The 13156-nt window shown below is 39.3% G+C and overlaps 1 protein-coding gene and 1 long non-coding RNA gene across 2 annotated transcripts; both read right to left on the reverse strand.

Annotated features, from left to right (window-relative positions):
* Positions 1–1638: 1638 nt before the first annotated feature.
* LOC134630870 (calcium-binding protein P-like) lies at positions 1639–6691 on the reverse strand. Its single transcript, XM_063478626.1, has 2 exons — positions 6531–6691; positions 1639–6019 (listed from the first exon to the last, which is right to left on the reverse strand). Exons 1-2 carry the CDS (start codon positions 6674–6676, stop codon positions 4645–4647), a joined length of 1521 nt encoding a protein of 506 aa, XP_063334696.1. The 5' UTR covers positions 6677–6691; the 3' UTR covers positions 1639–4644.
* A 3803-nt stretch (positions 6692–10494) lies between these two features.
* Positions 10495–13126, reverse strand: LOC135933493 (uncharacterized). Its single transcript, XR_010573766.1, has 3 exons — positions 12986–13126; positions 12748–12883; positions 10495–11021 (listed from the first exon to the last, which is right to left on the reverse strand). It is a non-coding gene; the product is annotated as an uncharacterized LOC135933493 (long non-coding RNA).
* Between the last annotated feature and the right edge of the window lie 30 nt (positions 13127–13156).

A 13156-nucleotide genomic window follows, 5' to 3' on the forward strand; every position in this document is an offset into this window, starting at 1 on the left:
ACTTTCTAACGTTTTTTTAAAAGACCCCTTTCCAAATATTTTGCAATAATGTACATGTAGTTACTCTTCCAAATACATCACTGATATGTTTTTTTTAACAATTTATATGATATGCACTGTTTATGAGAGCTAAAAGAAGCAAATGCCTAGTGAATGGAAGAACAAATGTGCCACATAATGCCCAGCTAATCCTCGTGTTTACAGAACATGTGGCTCATTCTAGATGTCTGTTGTGTCAGGGTTAGGGAGCATGTAGCTTTTGTTACTGAGCCGCAGGAAATCAAAAGCTTTATCGCCAGCTGAACTGACTGCTGACAGGCTGCTGACAGACTTTCAAAAAACTCCTCTGTGCGTGTCCTAAATGACAATTAACGAAGCGCAGTATCATTTTAATAACATTTTTTTCTTTCTGAAGTTCAGGTTACTCAACCTAATCTGTTTTTGCAGCTCTGCTCTGATGGCGGGCCAGCAAAAGCTTCCCTCACTGTGGGTTTGGATGCTGCTTATTGCAGCTTTGTGCCCAGGTGCACAGTATGCATACAGCAAGCGAGCAGGCAGCTTCAGAGGTCGCGGTACTGGTAACAAAGCGCCTCCCTCTCAGAATCGAGGCCTCTCCAAGCAGGGTGTAAAGTGGGCAGGTGCAGCAGCAGCTGGGATGCTGGGAGGCACAGGCACCGGGTATGGGCTGGGGTTCCTTGGAAAGCCAAAGCATGGGTCCGGAAATAACTATGGCCACAAAGCAGTCGCCTCTGAGCAAGATCGACAGCTTTACTACCAGCAAGACCAAAGATGCTGCAACCAGTCTCTCTGGAGAGCCTTCGTTAAAGGCGCTGCCCCTGCTCCTGCGACTCACCTCTTTCTCAGGCTGGGACATGTGGTGCCTTTTCTTACAGCAGCTTGGATAAGAGATGTGTGATCCACCATCTAATTAATGAAAAAGCTGTCATTTATCAAAGTAAATTAAAGCTTTTTTGAACAAATGATCTCTACTGTGTAATTTTATTGGAATTAAATGTCATCATGTCATCCTCATGGAGGATTTTTCTGAGAGTTTGGTTAAAAAAATACACAAGTAGTCCACTTGTGCATTTTTCTAATAACCCCTCTCTTGATATCCCTTGAAGAGATACAGCAACATTTTTTGTAATGCTGAAGGAGCTTGACTGTCTGTGCAACCTGCAACCGGGTCATCTTACCAGGCCTTAAATTTTTTTAATGACGTCACTGGTCTATGAACCATTAGAAAATGAAAAGAGCTGTAACATAAGTTATTTTGTAATGCTCAATACAATGTGAATGTCATTTTTCTGAGCAATTTACCTAAATGAATAAATAAATATTAGTATACATACAATTTGCTGTATGAAAAGCAGTAAGTTCTCTGACAACTTAAACTGAAACCAATCAAATGTTTATCATTTTGGCTTTAAAAAAAATCACATTAAACTTAAAAACACATCAATAAATAAAAATTAAAGTATGCCAATAACCTAACTGGTACGGCTAGTTTGGATCGATGCCCAAAATATGGAGCGGACATAGTTTTTGTGATTAGCAAGTTTCTTGTCTGAAAATGAAAACATTAAAAATGAAAGGATAATAAAATATCTTAGAAATGCTGCTTAGAACAGGGGCAGATGTTTTTGAGGATAAGGATTTTATTTTTTTTTTAATAGACGTGAAGATGTCACAGGCCAGAGAAAACATTTCATGATTTATTTTATTTAACACATGAACATCCAAGACAAACTATATTACACCGTGTTAGTCATAACATCTGAGGAGTATCACGAAATGCTTGCAATTCTGAGTCAAAAACAAGCGATGTCTCTAATGGTAACATGAGCTCAATTACAAAGTTACAGAATATCCACAACTAAGGAGAAATAAGTGCACTTTACAGATATTCCACAGCCTTGATTTAAGGTGGAATTTCCCATCAAATTAAGTTGTTTTGCCAGAATCAACCAAAAAAGCAAAACAGGAACAGTCGAATATGAAAGCTTATTAACAGGAGAGAATAAAAGAAATTTGAAAGCCTGGTTACAAAGAACAACATCAGTATGGGAAGGAGAATTCCATCACTTCGAGATGAACTGGCATTGATGACAGTTTTCACACCTAACTTACACAGCATTTTTCCAGAATCCTTTACAAAACTCGGGCATGGAGGAAAAATAAAACAGGATCATAAGAAATACGGTAAAAAGAAAAGTGAAATGATCACATGAAACACCCACAAAAATAAAAATAATAACAACACCTACTCTTGAAGAAAAAAAAGGAGAACAGATTTTAGTAGTCATAATCGCAGAGACTGTACCATGACAACCGGCGCAAGAAAATAAACAGTAGTATTTACATATCTGAGAAAAACTGTCCTATGAGACTGTTTCCCCATGCTACAATAAGATGTAGGAGATTAGAGGAAGACGCACGGAAACGATGACCAACTTCAGGGCAGACGACTGGAAAATAAGTGGCTATGGAAAGTTAAAATGTGCCTGGGGATATGGATATAAAACCAAGGCTTTTATGGGCATAAATGTTCTAATGACTCACACACATAATGGCAGAGTTCAACGGGATAAAGGAATGCAGTTTGAGTGCTACCACACCCATTTTAACTAAGGACAGTTTACATACTACAAGGAAATACAGAGAAAAGACCGCATCCGTTCAACAGACTGCACAGATTAAAGCAACAAGTGCTATTTGTGCAACTTCACTGCTCATTTATGAACCCATCATGATTACTGTCTACTTTCTGTGAAAAGTTATTACATGCAATAACATAAGTAGCACATATTAAATATGAACCAGGGCGATTCTTTCTACCTTTATTTTTATTTCTGTCTCTGCTGCTCAGCAAACCTCGATGGCTTAAAGTTCATGTGGGAAGTTTGGCTGAATTATTTACAAGGAATCCTTTATCACCATCAAGCAATCTGTAAAAACTATTAGTGACCAGGGGTTGCTTCAGTCTGTGCATGTGCTCTGTGGAGTGAGACTGAGTGGAATTGAGACTGAGTGGAATCCAAAAAACACACATAAAACTTAAATCCTCCAAAGAGATTTCTCCTAACATTACCCCAGATAATAAACAGGGGTTAAAGTGAGCTGGATTTATTACTACTGATCAGTATTATCGCTGAATCCCTTTATTTTTCATGTGCCACAATCCTGCTGCCAGTTATTACATGCAAATATTTGCCCGGTAATAAGCCAAAAAATGACATCCCACAGCCCACTTACAACCTGAAGTGAACTTTTTCATTCTCATCCCTGTGATGTGTTCATGGTGTAAAGGTAAATAATCCTGGTTACTGTACTTCAGCATCTATAACATCACAGAGGAAGAGTGAGCATCAAGGCAGTAAAGTTTTTTTTTAAGTGGCGGTAATTTCAAATGCAACTTCTCGGGGACATTAAAATATCACCAAATACACAAACTGTTTCTGTGCCTCCTGTCAATCAACAGAAAACATCTGACAAATGTGTCTGCCAGCTGAAGGGAGAGGGGAAAAGAAGCATTAACGTGCAACACTATCAGAGATGTAGAAAAAGATGTATGAAAGACAGGAAACTAGAAGAAGATTATTTTCAAGGGTACGGATGGCAACACGCAAGGTTTGACAAGCTGAAAATGTAAAACTTCCAATATCCTTGTTCGTTTTAGAGCTCTTAAATGGATCTACACGTGATGTGTTGCCAAATTATCCCAAAATAAATGGAAGCATATTAATTTTGCATTCTTCAAAGGTTGCATGAAAATACCAGGCAGGTTAGTGGAGGCTGCACTGGTTGTGTTTGGAGTACTGTGGTGAAGTTCACAGTGATTCACTCTGCTGGAGGGGTATGGAGCTGGCTGTTCATGGTCAATGTTAGATTAGATCAAGAGTAGCAAATATTATTACATTCACTCAGCTAATTCTAGCTTTTATACAACGCATCAGCCATGCAGCTCTAAATAGATCTGCTTATAACTTGTTGAATTCAGCGTAGTTCCACAAAAAAGCAGTGAATATTGAATATAGGAGAAGCAGCACAGCTCAGCTGATCACAGCCTGTATGCACAAATCTGGCCTGCAAGTCATCATGTGACTTATTTCTACGTAATTCTTGTCCCCATGCTGCACCAATACAAACAAATCTCCGAGAGTTACCCCACTTGTACCCCTAAATACAAGCCATAATGTGGACTATGAGCTTTCATTATTTTTTCATTCTTATCCAAACTATGAAAGAAACTGCCCTGATAGTCTTCCTAAGAAAAAACTGTGAAAGTAATTGTCCTGTTCTGTTTTCTTTCTTTAATCATGAATCTCTGCATTCAGTGTCCAACAATCTGGAGATAAAAAGTGCAAAATATGGATCCAAAATAAATTAATATAAAGTATAGTGAACATCTAAGACAGATCTAACTGTAACACTTGAAACTGAGTGCCGCACTTGAAACAGACATTTTTAGTCAGTATGTACATGTCAATATTTTTTATATAATAGATATTAAAAGACTGTACTCTCTGGAAGTATGCAGCTGTGGTTTGCAATGTGGAGCTACTATAATATAAGCAGGAAATGAATGTGTGCATATGATGGAGGCAGTAGAAAGCCATTTGAAGTGAAGTGGAAGGTGTTTTCTCACTGGAGCAGGAGCATGCTGGACAATAGCACCACGGAGGAAGTGAGAAGATGAATGAGCCCTTGGCTCAGAGGGCTAGAGCGACTTAGCTGATATTGTTGTTCAGTTTTACGTTCCTTTAGAAATTGCTCGGAGTACTTCATGTACTTCTCTACACACCGCCGCGACTTCACTTGCTCAATCAGGGCTGGGTATCCAATCTCCTCAATGCTGACGGTGTCGTCATCTGCGTCCTCAGCTGCACTCTTGGATGTGGAAGAGCCTTGATCCTTAAGAGTATCAGTCGAATTCATGCAGTGACTCATGAAGCTTTCGTAGGTCTCAGCACGTGGAGGAGGCCTGTAGACATAATCACGGCCATAGTCTTTTTGATCTGTTGACTGGGTGCCATAACGACGCTGCATGTAATTATTGTAGTAGTACTCTTCTTCAGGGTTACGGAAAGTGAAATGTGGTCGGGGGAAGCGTCCTAATCCATATCCAACTGCCATTCCAGCCAAAGCACCGACGCCTGCAGCCACCATGGCTTTTTTGGCAAAACTTGGTGACTTGGGCGCGTACCCCATGTTCTGCACAGAACGAGAAAAAGGTGACCCTGCCATCCCGTAACCATAGCCTCCTCCACCAAAGCGGGGACTCAGAATCTTATTATTTGGGTTCCAGTTGGAGTAGCCACCAACTGCTCCACCAGGGTAACCTCCTGGATAACCTCCTGGATTTGAACCAGGCACATTCCAACCTGGTCCTGTGTTTCCAGTTCGGACTGGGTAACCACCTGGATACTGGTAAGGATACCTTCCTGGGTTTTGTGGATAACCACCCGCTGCTGGGAAACCCCCACCTGGATACTGATTAGGATAATTCTGGTTTGGATAACCTCCAGCAGGGTACTGATTAGGATAACCTCCGGGGTTGGTACCAGCTCTGGCTGGATATTGGTTGGGGTAGCCTCCGGCAGCTGGATTTTGATTTGGGTAATTTCCTCGAGCTGGGTTTTGATTAGGATACCCTCCTGCTGGGTATCCACCTGCAGGGTTCTGGTTCGGATAACCTGCAGGATTGCCTCTGCCAGGGTACTGATTTGGGTTGCTACCGGCACCTGGATAACTTGGCTGGTTCTGTTTGGGATAAGGGTAACTTCCACCAGGAGGATAAGGATTGGTGTTTCGATTAGGACTCTGTGGCTGACGAGGGTAGTTTCCTGGTTGAGAGTTGGATGTCTTTGAATTTGTCCAACCCTTGTTGCTGCTGGATGAAGATTTTCCCCTGCTGCTGCTGCCACCACCTCTTTTACCCCATGCCAGCTCGGTGTTCAAAAGCGACATGATAAGAAGAGACACAAGAACCATCTCACACAACCTCCCCATCATGGCCCTAAAAGGAAAAGTCATAGTTGTAAACGCCCGTAAATATATATATATATATATATAATAAACAAACATCTCTTCATTTTAAGTGTGTTGTATAGGCATAAGATTAAAAAGAGTCAGTTGCACTTTTTTTCGATAACGATCAATAAGACACAATGTATCATTGTGGCTATATCTATTTATATATTTATATAACGCGTATAGCTAGAACACCCTCAATGAATCCTTGTCCTATTTAAAATTTAGAAATGGTGTCAATCGCATTATTATCTTATCATTTGATGATAACAATAATAATGATAATAATAATAATTAATGAAAAAATGTAGGGTTCATAAACGTGAGGCTGTTATCACTGCATCATCCTCCCCCTTCCATTAGAAAAACATAACAGTGCAGCTTTGCCATATTATAACGGATGTGTGTGTCGTCTTTTTATCTCGCCGAACCAATCAGCAAAGCGTTTTATAATAGCATCACACTTAAATGAAATGTGATGAAGGCTAATATCTTACCAGGAATTGGTGTTTTGTGTGTAAGCGTCGTTTAAGTATTGTGTCGATAATTCGAGTGCGTTTGTTGCTCTCTCTCCGTCCTCTCTCTGCTCCCTAAAGGGACCAGGGTGGTTTCTTCCAAATGCGGTGCGCTCGTTTTTGATCATATGAAGCACCGGATTAAATGTTCCAACGTCGCGAAACAACAGCGTGTATACTAAAACTATTTTTAACTGCAAAACTGGTATTCTTACTTAGTGTAAAACTAATGGCGACCATATCAGAAAGTGTCCTATAAGGGAGGCTAAACAGTATTAATTATATATCCGCACCGTCCGTTACGACTGTCAGCTACGTCCCGTTATTCACGACAAGCGCACATATGTACCCTACATAGGATGTATTTCCGGTCAGGCCTCTTTACCAGCAGCCTGATAACAGTTTCAGTGGCAAAAGGAACAAAAATGACAAGAGCTCCTCCAACCACAGTTCAATGCAATTATATAATAAAATAAATAAATGATACTTTCAATTTTAGTGGATTTTTTAGGTGGATTGATCTGAAATGACAAAAAAGGAACACTGCAAATGTAAAAATATTTACAGCTTCAGTGAACCATTAATCCTTAATTTCTAGGAAAATCTGAATGAAAGGAATGCATTTGCTTTGGGTGTTTTGATGATAAAGGTGGACATGATGAGTAACAGCTGAAATAGATAACTTTGAGGGCATGATATCCCATACTTATGTGTTGTACCGAGTCAATTGACTGAAAGGGAACAGTAATTAAATAAAAGCTCAAGGGAAGATGGCAGAAACAGTGGTAAGAAGAAAGAACTGGCAGGTGGCTCTATAAAATTCAAAGAAAAATTGGCATAATGAGGAAAAAAAGGACAAAATGATTAAATTACCATATCCTAATTATGCTTTGGTCATACAGGATTAAACAGTACATTATTTAAATTGAGATAACATACTACAGGGAATTTCGGCTGGCACACATATAAATATACATTTGTTTGCGATATCATATATATATATATACACATATATATACACACACACACATATATATATATATATATATACACATATATATACACACACACATACATACATATATATATATATATATATATATATATATATATATATATATGTTGCATATCCGTCCATGCATGAAAGCATCAAATGCTTATACCCATGTTTTTCTTATTTTTATCCGTCTGCAGAATGCTCTTATAAACAAGAGGGCTACATATTAGAGAGCTTGCCAAACCCTTTGTTTAATTTTCTTGTCTTTACATTAGCACTTTGTAACACTGTAGTAGCTTATAGTGAAATTTCACATGCATTAAAAGTATCATTTGCATTTCCTTTATCTAAAATACTCAAAAACAAAAATCAATTACTTAAAAATTATTTACAGTATATTTGTTGGCCGTTTCATTTTAAAATACTAATTTCTTAAAAATATTTATCCTACACTTTATAATACGTCTAAATCCCTATAAAACCTCCAAATTTCCCCTTTTAGTTTTAGGTTATTACATATAGACCCCAAATTTTAAAGAAAATAAGAACATGTTAAATGTTCTAGGGCTGCATTATTGGGTGCAACCTACGTTAAGCCCATATTTAAGTGCAAAGTGCAAAGCGCAAGAAATTAAAAATCCGCAACAAATTAAAAATCCACAACAAATTAAAAAACTGTAACAAATTAAAAAACCACAATAAATTAAAAATCCGCAACAAATTTAAAAACCATAACAAATTTCAAATCCGCAACAAATTAAAAATCCACAACAAATTAAAAATCCGCAACAAATTAAAAAAACGCAACAAATTAAAAATCCGCAACAAATTAAAAAACGGCAACAAATTAAAAAACCGCAACAAATTAAAAAACCGCAACAAATTAAAAATCCTTGACGGAAAGGGATTGTCTGAAATACCGGAAGTGACTGGAGCGTGATGTCACGGGAGCGGGGCCACGCCCCCTCCCGCCATGATAGTAGGCCAAAGAAAGCACACGGAAGCGTCAGCTATGGTTCGTACGTGCTGTGTTGCAACGTTAGATCACACGATAGGGAAGGCAAGAAGCTGGAAAATGGGCTCTCTTTTCATCGTTTCCCCTCCTGGAGGCAACGGGAGGGATCTCATGTATCCGATATTACTAAACGAAGACGTAAGGCTTGGATTGCAGCGGTCAGACGAGCGGATATCGAGTTCTCTGCCATCCCCAATTTTTTGTTGGTTTGCTCGCGGCATTTTCTTTCCGGTGAGTTCTAAATAAATTCATATCTCTCTTAATAGCCTTTTAGTGTTATTTTGAATGCGCTGAGGTCATAGATAATTAGATAAAACATCCTAATGTGTGATGCTCCAGAACCACGTCATCTTGACGGAGTAGCGTATTATTTGGCATTATTGCAGGCAAACCAGCATATGAAATATGAAACAGAAAAGAAAAGTATGTTTATTTTTTTTTATTCAAGATCTATTCACATGTACTTTGCATTTCATGTGTATGTACTTGCTAACTATTTACATGGCAACGCACAGCTGGCAATCTCTGGCTGTATCTTGGTCATATGGTCAACGTACTCACAAATTGGAGGCTTAAAAATCTTGTACCCAACCGTTTGTGAATTAGATGTGCGCCTCCAGGAATTTATAATTCCGAAAATGATTCGCCGTGTATGCGCTGACTCCACAGACAAGGTACGCGACGATATCGGGATAGGACAACGGCGGTAGGCCGTCTGGGTTTCTACTCCACTGCCTTATTTCATACGGGTCCACATTACCGATGCACGCTATTTTTTCCAAGTACCGTCTCTTGGCGTCTGGGCGCAATCGTTCGCGATACAGCCCTTTGTCTTTTGGGCTGATTTTAAGCATGGTTCTGGCAGTCCTGCTATCAACACAGTGTGTTTGTTTTGATTTGTGGCCTTCTGACATGGCGCCGCGATCCCACAATGCACTGCGGCGTGACGTCAACTCCAAAGCCCTTATAGGAACATTTCAGGAACAAATGTAATCTCATGGCAGGATGCTGTAAACGGACCAAACTTCAGCCAGGAGAACAACTGAGATAATCCATCCACAAGGATGAATAGGATTAGTCATTCATAGACTGCTGCATGGGCTGGGCTGTAGCTACATCGTAAGGTTTTAAAAACTGAGCTTTCAAATGATTAGTGGTGATAAAAGCCGATGGAGGCCAACAGTGATCACTGACTGTTTTTAGGAGCTTTTTGAGATTAAATAGAAGACAATACAAAACATTAAACATGTTAACAACACAAAACCCATATTAAACGCAGACTACTTTAGGCCCGGAAGCAGGATTCGTCACGCCATCACTTAAAGACCAGATAGCCTATTAGTTTTATTTTCGATGCACTCTAAGGTCATAGCAAATTAGAAAAAAAAACATCCTAATGAGTGATTTTGCAGAACTACGTTCTATTTATAGACTTGCTAATTATTTGGCATTATTGCAGGCAAACCAGCCAATGAAATGGATGAAACATCGTGACTGGGTTCCAGCGCTACACAAGGGACCTGCTTCAAACATACCACCATGCCAATCAGATTACTTCTTCCATGTGAGGGTGAAGAGGTGACCCTTCTGGATAAGATGGTGAAAGTTTGCTGCCGTTTTGGTGAACAGTGTGGTAGTAAAACCAGGGAAAAATGACACTTACTCCTGTTAAATATTCTTAAGTCTTGTGCTGTATAGATAGCGGTAATTTTTCAAAAGATAAATTGAAGTAATTGATAGTAAATTAAGTAGTGGGTGATATCGTGTAAATGCTGTCATGATTTTGTGTAAACATTTTGTCTTTTATAAACTATAAATGACATAGATTCTACATTGTAACTGATGTGATGTTCTATAAAGTGGTTTTAATAAAAAAATAAAAAAAGAGGCAAAAATTAGTTTGTTTCTTTATTCAACTTTTGAACAGTGGTACTCAGTCAGTACATATTCAGTAAATGCAAATTATTTACATGGCAGTGCACTTCAGGCATAAATCTAGACCCCTATATAAAACATTATGGGTCATTCCCACAACCCACAGCTTTACTGTGGTCCAGCAAAATATCCAATAGCAGTGACAACTCCTCCACAGTAGCAGGTGGGTTTTTTTCTTTTTTGAGGACGGCTCCTTTTACCTTTCAATACGGATGGTCTGTTTATGTTTTGATCCAGAGCCGTTTTTGTGCAGCTGAAGAGGAGAAGTCTATCTTATGGCCAACCTCTGGCTGTATCTTGGTCATATTACCCAGCAAAACCCAGTATGCAGGTTCATCTGTAACAGTCCTTGTGCCACAGATCCGCACTGTTGCTTCTACTTTAAAAAGAAGAGCAGCGACATGGCTGCAGGTCTCCACGACAGGTGGGCCATACAGGTGCAGTGGGCGGCTTCAGCCTTCCCTGTGATGCTCACAATGACCCATGGCTGCAATGCTGGTTCATTCAGTCTTTGAGAGTGCAGTACCTGAAACATACAAAGTTAATTTAAAGACAAAGACTCTAATGAGCCAAGGCCAACATAAATGTGTTTTATCTACTTTCATATCCATTTATCATAAATGTAACAAAGTGTTTAGAAAGTTAGCGCATACATGTAATTTTCCATTTTTTTATGTATCCATCTATAGAACGCTGCATGTTATATTCCAAATCAGCCTGTTCTCTTTCAGAAACCTGCCTTCAGAAAATGAAACTAAAGTATGTAATGCAAGGATGTAATCACTTTCAAGATGGAGAAAGCATAAAGTTTGACTTTAGGTGACAATTATGGACACGTAATATGATAAGGAGATTCTGCAGGTCATTAATCAATATAGTAAAAAATGTATTTTTTTGTGACACAGGACACAAACATGGAAGCAAGATATATAATTAGGATTATTTCTAATAAATATGAATAAATAATTGCATTTCTTTAACCATTGAGAATAACTAAATCCTTCAGGACAATGTCACATCGATGCACTGAACTCACTATGGCTACGTTCACACTGCAGGTCTTAATGCTCAATTCCGATTTTTCTTATTTAAATCTGATTTTTTGTCTGCTGGTTCACACTACAAATAAAATGTGACAGCAAACGCGCTCCTTTGTGAACCCTCAAAGTGGCCCGCATACGCAAAAGCAGACGTCACACACAACATGCTCTGTTTAGACCCAGACCAAACAGTATTGTTTGACTGATGGCCCTTAATATAAAGACTTTTTCAGACTTTACGTTCCCCGATTTTGCTTTAAGTTATTTTGTTATTTACATATGGCCTAATAATTATCCTTATTGCCGTTTTAGAGAGGAGCGGTGCTTCAAAGGATATGCAGATTTCTGTCAGAATCTGCAGATTATACAGTATAAATAAAATGTTCACGTTGTCTTCTCAACAGTTTCACTAACATCGACACGGGATGGACACGAAGCGCTCATGTGTTCTCAATGTCTTCTCAGACGCTTCTCCAGCGCTAATAATTGGCATATGTTTTGTGTCAGTGACATAAAAGACGGATTTAATGCGACATGACCATTCAAACAGCAGTTGCTTTCTAAAACATCAGATATATATCGGATTCAGTACCACATACGAAAGTGACCCAGATCGGATTTGAAAATATCGGATTTGTGCTGTTTTTACACTGTCATACCATGATCGGATATGGGTCGCATACGGTCAAAAAAGTCGGATTTGATGCGCTTTCGCGTGCAGTGTGAACGTAGCCAGAGCCTCCACATGTTTTCACTGTAATTTGTCCCCCATGAATGAATTTATGATTGCACTAATTTGAATGTTCGGGGGAAAATCAAACGCATTTTACTCACAGTACCCTACAAACGTCACTGCAGTTTAGTTTTCTGTCTTCATTTATGTTGGAAGTGATAGCAGAGCTGTACGTTTGAATTTGTTTCCAAAATCCCATTAGGACATGCTATATTGTATTTAGATGGAATCTAGCGAGCTAACTTCCTGCTAATTTCGTTTTCATGGATGCCTGGATGATAAACTCAATTGTTACACATTAGAGCAGAACGCTGATCATTTTATTACAGATGAAAGACTTTAGATAGTTTTCAACTCTCAGTGATGCCACAGTGATCGTGTGATTTATGGACCTGCAGCGGAGTTTGAGCCCAGACACGGCTAGTGATGTCAGACTTAAAGACCGGATAAAGAGTGATATGAACATATCTATAACTTACCGGAATGAAAATGTCTGGAGCACACCAACAGATATTTGGAGATGGAAGAGAACTGGATATCAGCTCGTCTCACAGCTGCTATCCAGACTAGACGCCTTCTTTTGGTAACATCCGATGCATGAGCTGCCTCGTGTTGCTTCCAGGTGGGGAAAGAATGAAAAGATAAACCATTTTCAACCTTATTCACTTGCCGGTCGTGCGATCTAACTTTACAACCGACCGCACAGCAAGTACGAACCATAGCTGGTGTTATCCGTGTACTTTCGCTCCTCTTTCGCTGGCGCTTTGTTCGGCCCAGAAACATGGCGCCTCAACCAAAAATCCTGACCACGCCCCCTCTCGTGACATCACTCTCCAAAAGCCGGTCAGACAATCCCTTTCCGTCAAGGATTTTTAATTTGTTGCGGTT

The sequence above is a fragment of the Pelmatolapia mariae genome, linkage group LG7 (genome assembly GCF_036321145.2).
Source record: "Pelmatolapia mariae isolate MD_Pm_ZW linkage group LG7, Pm_UMD_F_2, whole genome shotgun sequence".
Taxonomy (NCBI): Eukaryota; Metazoa; Chordata; class Actinopteri; order Cichliformes; family Cichlidae; genus Pelmatolapia; species Pelmatolapia mariae.

Coding starts and splice junctions, on each gene's coding strand:
- LOC134630870 (XM_063478626.1), bottom strand. CDS start 6,676: ATGATCAAAAACGAGCGCACCGCATTTGGAAGAAACCACCCTGGTCCC. Junction 6,020..6,530: donor ACACAAAACACCAATTCCTG/GTAAGATATTAG, acceptor TTTTCCTTTTAG/GGCCATGATGGGGAGGTTGT.